Genomic DNA, 19,859 nt, shown 5'->3' with positions numbered 1-19,859 from the left:
CAGTGGGAGGAGAATAGAAAATGCTAGCGAGGGTGTCACCATACAGATAACGAAGCTTCAGGAATCAGCTGGTAAATTAAACATATATTTGTACATGATTATGGATGCGCAACTTAATATACAGAATGGGAGATTCGTGCAAGCAATCTATTGATAATCTTTTACCTAAAGATCCGCACTGCGCTATCATATGCGGGCAAACGGGCTGCGGAAAAACAGCTTTTATTCTAGATATTTTACAAAGTCATTATTGGGACGTTTTCGATCATATTATTATTCTGTGCCCGACTATAAGCGTTAATAAAACATACTTATCGAGAGATTGGGTAATGAATGACGACGGGGTACACAGAGCCGATCCGGGCGATCGTTTACAAGACTGTCTCCGAGTATGTCACGAAAAATACAAAGGAGAATCAACCCTATTCGTAATAGACGACTGCAGCGCGAGTAAAGAACTAACAAAAAAGAAAGATATGCTTTCGTATTTAGCATTCTCCGGACGGCATACTCAACATAGCATTTGGGTACTTACTCAAAAATACAACTCTGTCCTGAAAGATCTCAGAGAGCAGACCAAATGGGTAGCACTGTTTCATTGCAAAGACAGAGATTCATTGGAGGAATGTTTACGCGAAAATGACGTCATTTATACCAAGGGTGAACGAGATAAAGTCAGAAAACTGTTATCGGCAACGAAGCACTGTAAACTCTTATTAAAAACCAATCAACCAGCTGCTTATGCAATTGCTTAGCAAAATGTAGCAAATTGTAGCAAAATATTAGCAAATATAGCAAAATATTAGCAAATATAGCCAAATTATAGCAAAATGTAGCAAAAATGTAGCAAATTGAACATTAGCGGTTAATATTACATAAAATGTGGTTCGAAATCCTCATTCTTTCGCAACAGTTCATTATTACGGGATGTATTGGATATGTCATATTCCATTATGTTAGACTTAAATATCTCCTTAGGTATTACATTATGGAATGCGACGAACTCATCGAACAAATGCTCAAAGAGCCTGATGTAGATAAATCTTTAGATAAACATAGAGAAAGACTGACGGCTTTGGTAGCCGGTGGAAAATGTTCCCAATATTTGGGGGAAAATTATACCATCGAAAAAATTGATAACATGACCGACGAAGAGATTAAAAAACTGTACGCGCGTTACGAGTCTAGACTCGGAGCTACAATGACTAAAACGATAGGGTCGTCTATAATACAACTATACACAGTCGTAGCTAGTACGTTTCTCCCCATCCCGGCAGAACATCGCATGTATTTATGCGAATCTCTAGAGAAAGACCCATTCATCGAACAGGCTATAAGCTCAGTGAGCTGTGAGTTTTATCATAGATTCGGAATGTTCTTAGCTCCTTTCACCACAGCTTTAATAACGGCTAGGTATTGTCAATTTAAACATACATGCCCACTTAATAATAATGGAGACACAACAGGTGACACCACAACAGATTGTGAACACACAACCACAACAGATTGCGGAAACGGAACAACGAGTGAATGAGGAACCATCTCATGTGAATGAGGATGCACCAGAAGTGAATGAGAAAATACTAAAACCCAGAGTTACTAAGAACCCCCCAAAAATAGCTGCAGGAAGAAAGGGAGGGCTGGCGCGCAAAGCAAAATTAATAAATAATTCAAATCCGATTAAAACATGGGCACTAGTAGGAGTTGCTGGTATAGCGGCTGTATGGTTCTTTTATAAGACCGGAGAAGAGAAAACGTCAACCCCGCCGCAACAACGAGTTCAATTAGAGGTTAGTCCTCATATAATGCTATAAGAAGCATGACTACTCCAGTTACAGACGGTAAAATGTTAGTAAACGCGATGTATCATTCAGCGGTGGTCACCGGCTTGGCCATTGGCTATGCCCGTATGGCTAAAATGATTACTAAAGCCACACCTCCCAAGCTAGATTTTAATGGATTTGATATAGGTATGATGGTTCTTGATATTGGATTAGCAATGGCAACGAAGGATATGCTCATCAAACAAGGACTTATCCCGGAAGACATAATGAAGTAATTAATTAAACATTTGAATATTTTATATTCATATAAAGATTTGAATATATTATATTCATATAAAGATTTGAATATATTATATTCATATAAACATGGCAACAATTGCGATGATGGTCGGTGGAGCTGTTGTTAATGCTCTAGCTTTTTCGGGGAGTAATTATTTATTTTCCAGTATGAGGGAATCAAACGCTAAAGAAGTTGAAGAGGAGCGTAAACGACATAACGAAGCTTTAGAACAACACCAAGCAGCCCAGTTACAATATACGCAGCAGAGAATGAAGAGATTAGACTTTATTCATGAACAACTGATTAAGGAAGGACATTCAATTCAAACGTTTAAGGATGTCGAATCTGCCATGCACGAATACTACCTCGTTTATGGGAAAAAAATCGACCCAATACCGATACCAGCAATGAGTCAGTTTTATACACCGTCAGAGGAACAAAAGAACCGCGAGGTCACATTTGTGATTATGGAGTTATCTGCTCTATTGATTTTCAGCTATACAATAGCTACTCATAAATAACCACAGCTGTGGCTATGCATGACCTAGTTATAGCGATCTATAAATAGCCTAATCAATATCTCGCCTAGTGTAGATGTGATTTGCATTTAGACAAATGATATGATAGATGTATATACCATGAATAACTGCAAGTTTACACTCATGGGGAAGACGACTCTATGTAACCGACGCTGTGTTGATGATATATACTGTGGCATACACAATTATTACATCAGGCTCGGACACATAAACTATAGGTGTTCTGAATGCGGGTTAGGGGTCAAAGGTCGTTATTGTTTATGTAAGAAACACGGTGCTGATAGGGTCAGGAATCAGATTATTTATGCTAGGAAGAGAGATTACATCAATGAGAGGAATAGGTTGGGGAGAATACGTATTTAGATATATGAAAAAGAACCAATTAGACATTTGTTTCATTTTGCATATACCATTCAACCACAATGGTTTTTGTCAGAGAGTTGAAGGCTATGGCAAAGCAACGTGGTCTACGTGGATATTCTCGTATGAGAAAAGCTGAATTGATTACCTTACTCGGTTTGGAATACAACAAACCACCCCAGACTGTTAGAGAACTCAAAGCTCGAGCGAGAAACAGTGGGCTGAGAGGTTATTCTCGAATGAGAAGAGCTGAATTGATCGCTTTACTAGATAATAATAATGATGATAATGATGATGATAATAATCAACAACAACAAGAATTAATATTTGTACCCACAACCGCCGGCGTTGGTAAATATCTAAGACGTTGGAAGATGGATATTAATTCCAACATGGATGTTAACGATATTAAGCCCATCATATCGAGTAAAATTAACGAGGAGTTAGATGATTTACATAGTATAAAATACCAGCTGACGATTAAAATGTCATTGAGTAAAAGTAACGCAGACGATAGCGTCGAATATACCGAACCATATTTCCGAGGCAATCAAGAAGTTATAACCGAATCCGATACTATAGACGCATCATTAGATACATCAATTCAGAGGATACAGGAAACTTTAGAACGCTGGACTAATAGAGGTTCGGGTTGGGGTGTGGATAGAATGGATAGTTTATATCTAGATATAGCAAATTATATGCCCTTCAAAGGTGGATCTTATATAGATTTACCCCCGTATTATAAGAAGAAAAAAGCCATAATTAACGTAAAAAATAAATCCGATGATTGTTTAAGAATGATGATAAGGTCTGCATTGTTCCCCGTAGACAAAAATCCGGATAGACCTTCTAGCTATCCCCAAAACGATGGACTCAACTTCGATGGTATAGACGAACCTACACCAATATCACAAATTGATAAGGTGGAAAAGCAAAATAATTTAGCTATAAATGTTTTCGGACATTCTAAAGGAATTGTTGTACACAGGATAAGCTCCGCTCCGGAACATATTCCCAGAATCAATTCATTTCTGATCGAAAAAGATGGTAAATATCATTATACGTGGATAAAGAGTTTAAACAGACTATTATACGATCAAACAAAACATGCTAGAAAGAAATATTTCTGCGAAAGATGCCGGCATGGGTACAGCAGACAAGATCTATTAGAAGCGCATAAAGAAGACTGTAGAGGTGTTGGACAGACCGCTATCAGGATCGATATGCCTAAAGAGGGGAAAAATATATTAAAATTTGAACATTATTGTAATCAAATGCCAGTACCGTACGTAATTTACGCCGACTTCGAAGCGCTTATCAAGCCCATTCAAAATACCAACCAAAGCAATCAAGGTAGTAGTTTTACGTACAAAACTCAAGAACATATTCCTTGTGGGTTTGGATATATAGTTGTAAGGTATGATGGGAAAACAAACACTCCCGTGATTTACAGAGGTCCCGATGCAGCGGGAAAGTTCCGAGAATATCTACAAAATGAAGAGAGAATAATCAGGGAAAAATTATCGTGTAAGAAACCCATGCGTATGACGATAGATGATTGGAGGGCCCACAAGAAGTCAACGAGTTGTCATGTTTGTAATAAGCCCCTGGATGGGGATTCCGTAAGAGATCATTGTCACGTCACGGGTAATTATCGGGGAGCCGCTCACAACGAGTGTAACTTGAAACTAAAAATGAATGCTCAAACAATACCCATCCCCGTTGTGTTTCATAACCTTAGAGGATATGATTCACATCTCATTATGCAAGCTATCTCAAAGACCAACGGCGGTTTAACGTGCATTCCTAACAATATGGAAAAATACATATCGTTCTCGTTAACTAAACCTATACATTATAGGGACAAGGATGGGAAATCTAGAATAAAGCAAAGTAATGGGCTTAGGTTTATAGACTCCGTACAGTTTCTGTTATCTTCCCTGGACAATTTAGCTAATGCGAACAATCCAGATGACTTCGTGATAACAAATCAATATACCGATAAGATAACTCGTCATTTGTTGCTGAGAAAAGGTGTATATCCTTACGAATATATGGATGATTGGTCTAGATTCGAAGAAACTGAATTACCACCCCTCGAATCATTCTATAGTAACTTAACAGAATCTAGAATAACCGATGCCGATTATGAACATGCTCTGACGGTCTGGGATAAATTAGGTTGTAAGAATTTAGGTGATTATCACGATCTGTACTTAAAAACCGATGTACTGTTATTCGCCGATATATTCGAGATATTTAGAAAGACGTGTTTAAAACAATACGGCTTGGACCCGGCATGGTACTATTCCAGTCCCGGACTATCGTCGGATGCATTGTTGAAGAAGACCGGCGTAGAACTAAAACTACTCACAGATTACGATATGCACTTGTTTATTGAGAAAGGATTAAGAGGTGGTATTTCGATGGTAGCGAAAAGGTATTCTAAGGCTAATAATAAATTAGTGGAAGGATACCATCCGAGTAAACCCGACACGCACATATTATATCTCAACGCTAACAATTTGTACGGATGGGCTATGAGTCAAACTTTACCCACGGGTGGTTTTGAATGGGTCAATGTGAATGATATCCATAATATCGATGTGAATAATATCAATGAGAATAAAGGGTACATACTAGAAGTTGACTTGGAATATCCAAATTCATTACATAAAGACCATAACAGTTATCCGCTAGCTCCTGAAAGATTAATGGTTAATAAAGATTGGATGTCGGAATATCAACACTCCTTGATGGGTAATAGTAGGTTAGCTAACGTAGAAAAACTCGTACCAAATTTGATGGATAAGACAAAATATATAGTTCACTACAGAAATCTCCAGTTGTATCTATCGTTAGGTATGAAACTTAAGAAAATACACAGAGTTCTAAAGTTTGATCAAAGCCCTTGGATGGAGCCCTATATAAGGCTGAACACAGATTTAAGAAAGATAGCCACCAGCGATTTCGAAAAGAATCTATATAAGCTCATGAATAACTCGGTATTTGGTAAAACTATGGAGAATCTAAGGAAGCGTGTTGATGTTAAATTAGTCAGATCTAATGAGGAAGAAAGACTCAGGAAACTTATAGCCAGTCCGGCTTTTAACAGAAGCAAGATATTCGATAACGACTTAGCCGCGTTGCATATGCAGAAGAGTAATATAAAATTCAACAGACCGGTGTACATCGGTATGAGTATTCTCGACTTGTCAAAACACTTAATGTATGAGTTTTATTACAACGAACTTAAGCAGCAATACGGCGATAGATGCAAGGTGTTATATACCGACACAGATTCTTTGTTGATGGAAATACAAACCGAGGATGTGTATAAAGATATGGCAGAAAAAATAGATATGTACGACACGAGCGATTACCCAAAAGATAATCCACTGCACAGCGTAGTAAATAAAAAGGTGTTAGGTAAGATGAAGGATGAATGTGCTGGGACTCCTATAGCGGAGTATGTGGGATTAAGACCTAAGATGTATTCTATAAAAAAGTCTGATAATGGAGAGATAAGAAAAGCCAAGGGTGTTAAGAAGTATGTTGTAAAAAAGCATATCAAACACGAACAGTATAAAGAATCATTATTCAACGGTAGAACGTTCAAACACGAGATGAACTCTTTAAGAAGTTACGATCATAGGATATATGGATTAAGAATGAACAAGACATCATTATCCCCCTTAGATACAAAGAGATGGATTGATAATGATGGTGTAACTACCTATGCTTATGGTTATGGTGGTAATACCGTACCGTCGGGAACTATGAACAACTCTTCTCGTACAAATGCCCTACCCTGTCCATCTTGAAGATAATAAAGAATAGGCTCTCCTTCTTTCGTAACCAATCGACTAATGTTATACGTCTTAAGGGACCATATTGGATCGGTTGCGCGACGTAGGCCTCCTTCGAGTTCACCGGGCTGGTATAAATATCTTACCCTTACTCTATCCGGAAGTTTTCGTTCTTTGCCTCTCCTCGGTGCTGAAGATTCGGAAGTCACGGATTTCATTTTAATCGCATCGGATGGTTTCTTCCCGATTAATCTCGTTACTTCATTATTCAGCGCTGATACAACGGCTGATAATCGTGTCACCCATTCGGTTGATCTCAATCGTTCGGATTTCATTTCGATCCCATACTGATAGCCAAACAAACGTTCTGCGTTTTACCTTATCGTGAGGAAGAAACAATAGGTCAGCCTGATGAACTTCATTCGTTGTAAAAATATCAAACTTCTTCCTCGGTATATACCGCGGTGCCGGTAAATATATTTGCCACAACGCTTGTTTCTTTAACCAATCCTTGGCCACATCTTTAGATACCTTAGCCGCGGTGGCTAATTTTTGTATTGCTCCTATACCTTTCCAATATCCTCGTGGGCTATAGTAAATTTTATTCATTATTAATTAATATTGATGTTTCGTTTAATACAACTCATGACTATCATTGAATCGCATAATCATTTTGGCATAAAAAATTCCCCCTGTAGTGGTGGTATAGGTATATAAATCCGGTTCCAGTGGAAGTGAGCCAGAACCATCATTACCTATACTACTCACGTCTTCAGCTCCCTGCAATCGAGGTTGTGAAACATTTCTGCTGTAGGAATATTACATCCGCTGGGATATCCCTTGTCACACTGCCTGGCATGGTAGGCAAACGCATATTCCATACACCACATAGGTATACTTCCTAATACTCACTGTCGAAATCCCCGCGGCTCCTAATATGGCCTGTATGAACTGTAATCGGCCAACCTCGTCTCTTTCCATAACTGCTGCAGAAATGGAACACAATTGTAAACAAACACTCAAACCTTGTGTAATCGATGTACACCATGATGCTTGATTGCGATATGCTTACCTTGTGTATCGATACATTGTTCTCAATCACCTCTAACACGGAAATCCCGGTCGAAATCCACCTGAGCCATCCACAACGTCAAGTATTTCGAAAACTCGATTGGCAGCCGACATTGGCAGCATCAGAGGATTATCCTGTTAAATTGGTTGGTTGGTTTGTTGTTTAATGCTGCACTCAGCAATAATCCAGCTATATGACGGCGGTCTGTAAATAATCGAGTCTGGACCAGACAATCCAGTGATTAATATCATAAGCATCGATCCACTCAATTGGGATCGATGACATGCATCAACCAAGTCAGCGAGCCAGACCACCCAATCCCGTTAGTCGCCTTTTACGACAAGCAGAGTCACCTTTTACGGCAAGCGTGGGTTGCCTATTCTACCCCGGAATCTTCACGGGTCTGGGTGTCGGATGGATGAGGAGCACCTAAGAGTATCAACTGCTTCAAGAACTAAGTGCAGATTGTTATGTCTTCTCAATATACCACAATATGTATAGTTTGAAGATAGTAGGTTTTTTGTGCTGAGTGTTGAGTATACAGCCTCCACATGGTCAATGATATAGGAGATCACTCTCACATCTCTACAGTCATGCATTACAGAACTAGTAATGTTTAAAGCACCTAACCATAATCATATATATAATATAGGTAACCCTACATCCCCCTTTCTAGGAAAGATAATTGCAAAACTTTAAGCAATTGAAATACGGTAAACATTAATGCATTCACATGTTCTTGTCACATAACAGATATATGCCTAACACATTTAAATGCATTTAAACACAAATATGCAATAAAGACTGCAAATAAATGGTCATACTTTCTTAAGTGAAAATTAACATTTGACACTTCCAAGCACATGTTTTATGCATAACATTATATTGAAAATAAAGACTCAACACTTATTCTATGTTACTAGATCATTCTAGTTAAACATTACTCTTTATAAGTGTTTTCTAAAATAGAACATTATAATGAACATTGCTATAACTCTGATTTTATTATTAACTTCAAAATTACTGATACAACATCACTGTTAAAAGCTATTCAAATGCAATGATATATGCATTTCAAAGATCAAGTCCCCTATGACGTCGAGTTTTATTTAAGCTGGGCCAAGTAATTTCTTATTGGTCTTTTCAAGCTTGACATTACCTAGTTTCTTGAAACAAGTATCGGATATAGCAGTGACATCCGCACCACAATCAATCTTGAACTTCATCAAGGTGTCATTCACTTGAATGTTTGTCACCCATGGGCCTTCATCAATATTTCTTTATGTATCACTCAGCGGTCCAATTAAATCTTCATCTTCATCAAAGTGTCATTCACTAGTTGGCTAGTGTCAGTTCATTATCTATCTGCTTGCATTTTAGCACTTAATGCACTGTCTCTGATTCCTATGATGATTTTGTCCATTATTAGATCATTGTGTAGTGTACCTTAGTCACAATGATGAGCTAAAACGTTCGATGCATTGATGGGTGAGTCCACAGTCTCACTATCTTCTTTTATACATCTGTTAAATACTGCTCTCTCATATATCACATTATGAGAAATTACAAAGTGTCTCTGAAACTTATCAATCACTGTTTGATGACTTCATTTCTTCAACTGTCAAATTCAGAGATGACAAGATATCCTCTGCTTCATCCCCCATATGGTAAATGAGTGAATTGATTTGAACCTCATCTGCTTCTTCAGTCACAAGAGATGACTGTCTGAATCGTTCAAAACGACGTGACCATTTTGGCCAAGATTCTGGTTTTGTAAAGTCAAACTGTTCAGGTGGGTTCACCCTGTATGTTGACTGTGGTAATAACTGAGGTAACTGTGGTTGCTCTTCGTTATTTGCCAATTTATCACACCAGATGAAAATTTCCAACACGACACAAAAAGCACATGGACTTCAATTAGACCTTCAATTTTCGCTCACTAACAAGTTCGGCAAGTAAAATCTTCATTTTGACTATTGTAGTTGCTAACCTGGTTAATAATATCCACATCCCACGTCTGACACCATGTTATGTCTTCTCAATATACCACAGTTTATATATGGTTTGAAGATAGTAGGTTTATTGTGCCGAGTGTTGAGTATACAGCCTCTGTAAGAGTGAATATTATACTAACCTATTTTTTATCTTGGGGATGAAATACTCTAGTGTCAGGATCCTTCTCTCTAGTAAATTTGAACCCATACCAGTGTGTTTAATCGTACAGATACTATACTCTAGTGTGTTTAATCCTATAAATACTATTCTCTAGAGTAACACTTCCTTCTGAATAATATTTAGGTAGGATATAATCCTTGCTTACACTTCCACATGGTCAATAATATAAGGGACATCTCTACAGACATGCATAACAGAGCTAGTAATGTTTAGGCAGTAGAGTGCCCAACCATATATATATATAATATAGATAACCCCACACAGATGACCGGAAGTGACGTCAGAGCTGGAAGAGATAGAAACTGGAGGTGATGTCATCACCGGAAATAGCAGTACAAGGTCCATCTAATCAGGAATTGACGTCTTTTGGTAGGAATAGACCATAAGAGACAGTCAGACCTCGTTATCCAATTAAAGGGAAGTGACGTCAGAACCTGAAGTGAGGTCAAAACCTGGAATTCTACCATGACATTGATGAATTGGTTAAAAAGAGGTTTCTTTTTTGCTACGGAAACCCCTTTCAAATATATTAAGCCTTTTCACAAAAAAAACGTGCGTATGAATACATAGATAGCTTACATATCGATTCACAGAAAATGGCTGCCGATCGATCACCCCCATATGAGCTGTAAAACATATCTATATTTCCTCTAATACACGCTGGGTCTCTAATACCAGACAGGCCTCTTATACACGCGGAGGCTCTCGCGAAATTAATAGACGGCGTATAGTGTCAAATAGAGGAAATACGGTAGTTTGATATCAGATGTTTGGGGCGTTCTAGGCCGCAACCCTGACTGCTTCGATGATGACATTAAAAGATTTAACGAAGGCATATCTTTTGCATGCAAATGAAATGTTTATGAAACTGTTAGAGAAATGTTCTATGGTGACCAGAATCGGAAAAATTTAAGCTATTTCCTCATTGAAACAACCGACTATGAAAGTAAAATATAACAGTATAAAAATTGTTTGAAAAAACAACATCACATCAGCAGGGACAGTTAGTCAGCGTGTTAATGTTGAACAGCATCACACTGTGCATCAGTACTGGGTTTTCTTCTGGTTTCCTGTAATTCTTTAACAGCACTGTTACTGTTAAAAATTTCTTTGGCAGCCATAACTGAGAGTGCAGTGCAGATACAGTGACAACCGGGACATGTTAGGACGGTTCTCATTTCAGGGTGGGGAGGTATAATTCAAAGATTCACACATTCAAAATAAGTGAAAGAGTGATATCTAATAAATTTTGTTGAAAAAATAATAATTGTTCATTTTTTTGGTAACCTTTTCTGAAACCGATGAACAGTTAATTTCACATTGAAACAACTGACAATGAAAGTGAAATATAACATAATAAAATGTGTTTGAAGACATTTTATTCATGACAGCATGGTGTTGACAAACCTTTTTCTGATCGATATCCATTACCATCTCCGTCAACCACCACTGTTAGAATTTTGCAGGAGGTGATTTGAAAGTGCATCAGAGAAGACTCCCTTTCGAAAGTCCACGAAAACAATGTCCCAACTGAAGTGACAGCTTATCAAACTTGATGAAATTCATTTCAGAACACGCACAATTATGAAAATTATACACGACCTACTATTTCTGGACCAGAAATGTCTAAGTTCTGTCACTATTTGGCTTTGGATCCGTGAAATCTTGAAATTGACAGGTCACACCATGCAGATTCCTCGTTTCAAAATATCCGGCTCGTCTGCAGCCTAAACAGCGGCTGTTCAGTCATACTCAGTTCCATTGGTAATCATATGGATGTACCCGCAGGCTCGATCAATCCCAGTAAATCCACAGGTACATGTTGAACCACATCATAGATCGAGGTTGTCATCTTGCTTCTTTTAACTAGATCAAGTTAATGTAAACACATGATTGTCAGACATTGACAGCTGTGAGGTGTGAGTAACCGTGATTTAGGTCAAGTTCTGCCACATCCAAGTTCGGGGTGGAGAGGCATTTACTTTGATGTTATTATTGTTTACTGGGGGTAATTGCTATCTAACTAATAACTCTTAGACATGTTAAGTGTATATTAGAATGTTAATTCATAAAGTTTGCTGTAGAAATATATTCGTTTAGCATTTTAAACCTTTTTCTATTACCCGTCACCCCTACAATAGAAATGATGGCATGTTCGATTTCCAAGAAATGACCTCTCTCACAAATTTCCGAGAAACGACAGCCAGTCCACAGTGTTCAACAGTGTGCAACAGTTTGATAGAAATTAAAACATCTCTCTTTGGATTAAGTTAGGAGTGTTATTTGTCAACTTGTTTGAAAAACTATGTGTTTTGAACACTTATTATGAACAACTCATAACTATGGTGTTTTTTAATCTTGAACTTTAGTAATAATTGTTACATATATAACTTCAGATACATATCCCTGTATTATTTAAACAATTATAGGTGCAAATGTTAATTTGTAAACTATGGTATTTAGGTATATAGTATATGGTAAGATGTCACAGTTTTTAGAATATATACTTTTGGAAATTATTAAAATGTTCAAATTTATTTTTGTTTGGAAACTGTAATTGTTTCCAAACTTGTAAATATTTTGAAACTATGGTCAATTCCAGTTGTTTTAAAGCTTGAAAACTATAGATGAGAGAATGTTCAAATTGTATTGTTCTATATTTGCACAGGTGTTGATATCAAATCCGGAGAGATCTACAAGGCCACATTCTTGAACAAAGGTCCTGATCTACCTCTGCGAGGAGCACGGAATTTTACTGGGACAAAAGAGGTAACCACACACATATATGCCATAACATTATCAGACACTACATCCGTGGTCAAGTGGTAGAGCGTCTACCAGTACTTTTCACTGATAATTGAGATGCTGCATAGACGTTACAGATCTTCATGCCTGAGTGTGGCATAGATAAGGAGAGATATTTCAGAAGGGAGCTCAAGTATGATTTGGGATTGGATCAGTAGAGCTGGAAAAATGAATATGATGTCCTTCAGCAGGGCAAGATGACAGGTTTGCGTGACAAGCTCGACATTCTGGATGTGTCAGGAGGCTGTATGCTGGTGCAATCAGACCTCACTTTATCATCATGGCGGATAATGCACCTCATTCAGACAGGGTCATTAATGTCTACTTTGAGTAGGAGAACGTCCTCATGGAGTGAGGTGAGGTGAAATGGGGTTTAACGTCGCGTCCAAGATTATTGAACTTATATAGCGACGTGCAGGGCGTGTGTGTGTGGGTGTGGCTGCTTGTACTAGTCCAGACTGATGCCGATTTATAGTGCTAGAGCACTGAGATACCATGCCGCAGTTTAACATGAATACCCCACTCAGACACAGTATACTGACTCCGAGCCAACCAGTCCTTGTTGTAGCCCCATAATGCCGAGCGCCAGACAGGGTAACAACAAGTACCATCTTTTAACGTCTTTTGGTATGACGCGGCCGGGCATCGAACCGCGGACGTTCCGCTCTCCGGGCGGACGCTCTACCCTTAGACCACGGAGGCGGTCCTCATGGAGTGGCTAACCTGGTCACCAGACCTCAACCCTGTTGAACTCATGGAGTGAGTGAGTGAGTATGGTTTTACTCTGCTTTTAGCAATATTCCAGCAATATCACGGCGGGGGGACACCAGAAATGAGCTTCACACATTGTACCCATGTCGGGAATTGAACCCGGGTCTTCGGCGTGACGAGCGAACGCTTTAACCACTAGGCTACCCGACCGCCCCTGAACTCATGGAACAAGCTGCAGATCGCTCTCTCGTGACGCCCTGTCCTTCCTGTATCTCTACAGGAACTCTGCAATGCCCTTACTGAAGAGTGGAACAATCTTCTCTTGGCAACCATCCATACACCTATTGGGAGCATGAGATGATGGTGCCAAACTGTGATCACGTCACATGGATCACATACATGCCATTGACAGTTTTGGGGGGGGGTTGCAATTAATTTTTTTTTCGGGATTTTTTAACGTTTCAGTATTGGTCAGATACTGTCATTTTGACGGGTGATCTGACTGATTATTGGTCACAATATTGACTTTGGCTATTTCAACAGATGTTAACGTGATGATCCTTAAACTTTGAGTAGCAAAGGTCCTTGTTCCATACAGTATAAAATACTATCAATACTAAAATAATATTATGTTTCTAGGTTTGTCAGCACCATAACCGTGCTCATGGTTTTCACCGAAGTGGTAAATGCCTGAGACCTGCATCACTTCGGGCTTTCCTCCCACATTAAGCTGACACGCCACGATATAACTGGAATAATGTTAAAAGCGGCATTAAACCCAACTCATTCACTCACTATTAATTCTGGCTTGGCCCGAAATCATACCGTAAAAAGATCTTTAGATTTCTTCACTGCCCAAATATTTAATAGTTGTGAGGCAAACCGTATTCTGTGCTCTAATGCAACTGGGCTTTAGCAAGACGGGAAAATGCCTGTGTCTCCAGATGTAAAAAGGCAAAACAAAATTATCACATCTAAACACATTCATTTTTGTTATTTCACACTGTAACTCTTGAGATCATCTTAAAGACAAGTACAGACAAGCTTAGAGTATAAGAAGCAAGATTGTTCTCATAAGTAGTTAGCTTAGAAACATATTGTGGGAGATGGTCCCTCCCTCTCCATGACAATCCAACATGAGTTCAGGGTGTGGCTTTGATCAACTGATCAGGATCCCGAACCTAGATGCCAATTGTGCAAAACAAGGACTCAGGAACATGCCACAAATACTCTATTGGGGACATGTCAGGGGACTTAGTGGGCCAGTATATGTCTGTATGCTTTCTCGTCAGAGATAATGCGGTTAAAAAATTCTGCCGGTAATTCTAGCAAATGGAACAATGACAGGACGCAAAAATTAGTCAACACATTGCTGGCCAGTCATAGGTTCATTCACAATGACCAAATCAGTTCGCCTGTTGTGTGGTACCGCCCCACACCATGACAATCATTTTTAAGAATTGTTGCCCTAACATACCGCTCACTGTTACGTTGCCAACAACATGTTCTGCCATCTGTGAATCAGAGGCAAATTTTTTATTTGTCTGTAAACATGGTGTAATGCCATTGGCTCACTGCCCACCCAAGTCTTTGCCAGCTATGGTAAGATGTTAGTGTCACACCCTGCTTTCAGACGGGCTGCATAGTGCTGGTTTTTTTTAAGGTAGATATTGAAATTCCTGTTATTGTACTATGTTCTCTATTGATAAGCAGATTTGAATCTATTTTGTAGTGCAATTACTGTCTCGTGTAGGTGTTGTTTTTTAGGCCTGCCATCCCTAGATCTCTTTGGAGCACCATCCGTTTGACTGTACTTGTCCCATATTTGAGAAATAACAGTTTTGATTTGCAAAAAAATTCTGGCAACCTAGGTCCCTACTCTATCAAACCCACAATTCATCTCTGAACTCATTTGAAAACATTACACATGACCATCTCCCCAGTTTCTACATTCAAAGCACCATTGGCATCTGGCTAGAATGTGTCCATTTGTTAATGGTGGTACAACACATGGTCACTTAGAACGCAGGTCAACTGCATGAAGACAAAGGTCTGAACTTGAACTTCTGTGGCCTGGCACAAGTGAAATGCGGATTCCTGAATATGAGGGATGTCACGCCCTGGCACCGTCCCTTAGAGTACATCATACTATCCAACTACCAAGCTATGCACATAAGATCATAGACAACCTGCTAGATATGATCATATGTATGGATGTCTTCACAGCTATTATGGACCCAAAGACAACACCTCTTGTCACAGATACGCTCCAGAGCAATCTCGCACCATGCTAGAAGAATGGTGATGTCTCAGTCTATCACAGCACCCAAGATCAACAATAAACTGTGCAAGAACATCGAGGAAGTTAGATAAGATACCACAGATATCCACCATTAACCTGGCAGTCAAGGCATATGGTTTGTCTTTTCCACCCATCCATTCAAGAGAATCCAACCGTGATAGTAATTTTGGAGAACCCGCTAAGAAATTTGTTCTTATCGGGAATCATTCTTTTCAAGAATGTTGGAGAAGGGATAGAGCACAATGACCCATGGAGTCATCACGACTGTCCAACTATGAACATCAAGGACACAGTAGAAAAGTTTTCCAGCAGATTCTGACTCATTACCTAACCATCCCATTGTTCTCGATCCTACTAACCTGGCCTTAACTCTTGATCAGCTTGAATCTGCAAGACACCTATCTCCATGTACCAATACATCAAGCATTGAGAAAATATTTACGCTTTACTGTCAACGGAAGAAGATACGAGTTCCAACTTTTTCCATTTGGAATCTTGATAGCACCTTGGCCATTCACTGGAGTCATAACTCCTATTACCAACTTCGTTCATTTACAGTTAGTTTGTCTACATGGCTATTGAGATGACTTCTTTGAACCAGATAAAGACAGATCCAACTTCAACAGAACAAGATCTTCTTGATTAAAATTATTTCTTATCTGGGTTTCCTCATACATCCAACCAAGTCAGAGAACATGCCAACACAATACATAGTTAACATTGAGGCCTGATTCCAGTTACAAGCTCCCCGTCCTACATACTCTCACTGTTGGTGTATGTCTCAGCTAGGGAATCTAACATCCCTCTATAATATGACATACAGAGGGAGATTGAGATTACATCCTCTGCAAGATTTGATCAATTTTCAGAGAACCGAGCTTTTAGATTCCCTCATCCAGATACCAGGAAAATTCATTCAGAATCTCTATGGAGGACCCACAGTGGTCATGTTATGAACAGCATTACCCTAGTAAATCCGAAACCCAAGAATCATCTGTTTACAGACGCATCCAACTCAGGATGGGGGGCCCATATGGACAATCTCAAGACCCAAGGTCTTTGGAACACATCCAAGAAGGACCTTCACATAAACTGCCTAGAAGTGAAGGCAATATTTTACTCTCTCAGGAACTGGAAATTTCGACTATCTCACTCCTCAGTCCTCATAGCCACAGACAATACCACAGTGGTAGCTTACATACAGAAGCAAAGAGGAATCACATCCAGCTCCATGATGACAGAGACTTTACAATTGTTTGCCTTGGCAGATTTCATCAACTGCCAAATGGAAGCAAGACATTTTCCTGGAAAAATGAATATCCTAGCCGACAGACTTTCTTGCCGAGTGAAAATAGTGACAACAGAATGGTGGTCACTGCATCCAGTATTCAACTGGATAATGTCATTATGGGACACCTCACATCTGGATCTCTTTGCAACTTGCCTAAACAACCCTCTTCCAGTTTATGTCAGTTTATGTGACCAAGCAGAGTTCTTCAGCATGGTTTCCCAGGCTGTTACCACTACTCAGGTGAAAGCTGATTCATCTCCCTTTTGTGACGAGATCTTCTTTGTCAACCCAAGTCAGATATTTTTCACAACAATATACCACTTACTGCTTGGAAACTGTCTCGCAGAAAATGCAGGACGCCGGTTTCTCTAAATCATGGTACAATAGAAGGACATAGATCAGCCTTACACTATGTACTACATCGTGATTGACAATCTCTAGGTGATCATCCCACTATCAATTGACTGAGATAATTTCTTATGGAAGATGTCTGATCACCCAGAATCTTCCCGAAATGGAATCTAATTAATTACTAAATAACTTTGGAAAAAAACTTTTGGAAATGTATCCAATTCTTGAACATATAAATTGTACATGGAAGATTTGGGACTGACTATGAAATCGGTGACTATACATTTATTGGACATTAAGGTTGTAGTGTGGTAGATTATGTCTTAGCATCGAGTGACATGTTTCCTGATATCACCGATTTTGATATATTATCTCGATCGAAATCGCAGCATCTACCTGGTACATCTAGGCATTAAAAAAAGCTGTTGCACAAAGTTAGACCCCTTAGGTAACCGTAAAGAATACAGATATACATGGAAAGACATGTTTTTCACAGTGTTTTGTCCACAGTATGGGATCCTCTTTGACAACAGACTTATTAGAGAATGCAGCACTGTGTTCTCTTACAGACTTGTCTGGTGCAGTCGCATTATTAACTGATGCTATTTTATCAGCCGCTTCTGTGATGAAGACATGAGTGAGTGATAACTATAGATGTTCACCATGGTATGATAATGAATGTCTTTGTAAAAAAAACATGACCGGTGCCATTATTTAGATTTGTTAGAAAAACTAAATATAACTCATACCTTAGGCAGTAGCAAAGGTAAATAGGGGTTCTGCCGCAACCCCACTGGATTTATAATACCTATACCGCTACTACAGGGGGAATTTTTGGTGTGTAAACGCTGATGCGATTCAAGAGCGCGTCATGAGATTAAGTTAAATTGAAGCTCACCACTACCTGGAGCCAATCAATGATACCATAGAGGGAATTTAAAAAACGATGATGAGACTAAACTAAATTGTAATGAAAATATTCTCTATTATTTTTATTCATACGCATACCATTATTTTGAACAAAGTGATATTCAACATTTTTACTAAGTTCTTCGTTAATTTTACTAGGAGACCAGACTATATACTCTTCTTGGTAATTGGAAAGAAACAATCGATCACCGTATTTGGTTGGTTTGATATCACTGATATAATATATACCTTGTGGTTATTCTCTCCATTTGATAATTTTGTCCCTGAGCATAAATGCTTCGATAGCTTTTTCGAGTTCTTCCTTTGTTGGTTTGTAATTCTCCATTATTATATACTTATGTAAGCATTCGTTTAAATGTGATCCAACGATAGTAGGCAATCTATTTTTAATCTCGAACCAGTTCTTTGGTTTTGGCACGGAATAATTGACGCGCTTGTTGTCTCCCCTGTTCTATGAACTTTTTTTTCTTGTCTTCGCTAATACCACTGGTCTTACAAGAATTTGATCGAATCTCCTGCTTCATTACATGGTATTTGGTGAGTTCTGACAACACCAAACGAAACTCCTCCTCGGATATCTTACAATCAACCATTGCTGTTGAAATATGGTCCTCAATGCCGTTCAACTTTGCTTCGGCTAGTATCCGAATATTATCATGTTTTAATGTTTTCTTTTGCAACCTACGAGAAATTAAATTTCAGTAACCAAATTTAAACTAACATTTTTTTATGCCGGCCGACTCAATAACATATGACCTGGGTTTTCTGGCAGGGGAGAGACTAACGCACTTCTTCGTTTTGATGAGATATAAGCCCCGAGTACGATCCCACTATTTATTATCTTAGTTAAATTATGTGCCTTACCCATCATCACATATGGTGGGTTAATGACGATATTCAGTAGCCACTCGAGTTTTGCTTCAATCATAGTCCATTTATTATCATCATTGCGAGTAAGATTGTATGAAGTGTTTTTATTGAGTCTACTAACGTCGACATCACTTAAATCTCCTAGATTAACTGGGAATGCAACTTCTTTCCGCTTGTATACATTATCTTGTAAGTGTAAAGCGTATAACTTGCCATCGGTACCGGGTTTACCGAATCCTTCTGTGTCTCCGAGATCAGAAAGCGCAATTGTATTACATTGTCTAAGGATATGTGTTCCAGGACCTAATGAATCAACCATTATTTATAATATGGAGTGATACACTCAAGTCTCCTATATGTACAGTCTGATGTTTTAAATCTAATACAGAAATTTTGAGATCTAAATTAATACCCCGCTTTAATTTTTTATTTTGTAATGATGAGAAAGATGGATGCACAACTCTTTATAGGGAACTAAATCGGGCAATTTAATTCCATGCACTGTTTTGTTGGGTTGAATAAATGTCATTCTTATACTTAAGTATTTTTCAAGTCCAAGTGTATATGATATGTTTGG

General features: G+C 38.7%; 1 protein-coding gene across 3 annotated transcripts in view; it reads left to right on the top strand.

Moving 5' to 3' along the window:
- Positions 1-19,859, top strand: part of LOC139468148 (protein N-terminal asparagine amidohydrolase-like) — a 638,951-nt gene that overhangs the window by 530,501 nt on the left and 88,591 nt on the right. For all 3 annotated transcript variants that reach the window (XM_071249923.1, XM_071249922.1, XM_071249924.1), the window contains one exon: positions 12,691-12,791. In XM_071249923.1, coding sequence (XP_071106024.1) covers positions 12,691-12,791 — 101 coding nt within the window. The remainder of the gene's footprint in view (positions 1-12,690; positions 12,792-19,859) is intronic.

The sequence above is a fragment of the Haliotis cracherodii genome, unplaced genomic scaffold (assembly GCF_022045235.1).
Source record: "Haliotis cracherodii isolate W230 unplaced genomic scaffold, xgHalCrac1.p SCAF_2, whole genome shotgun sequence".
NCBI lineage: Eukaryota > Metazoa > Mollusca > Gastropoda > Lepetellida > Haliotidae > Haliotis > Haliotis cracherodii.
The sequence above is the reverse complement of the archived record's forward strand: the minus strand, read 5'-3'. Positions and strand labels throughout refer to the sequence as shown.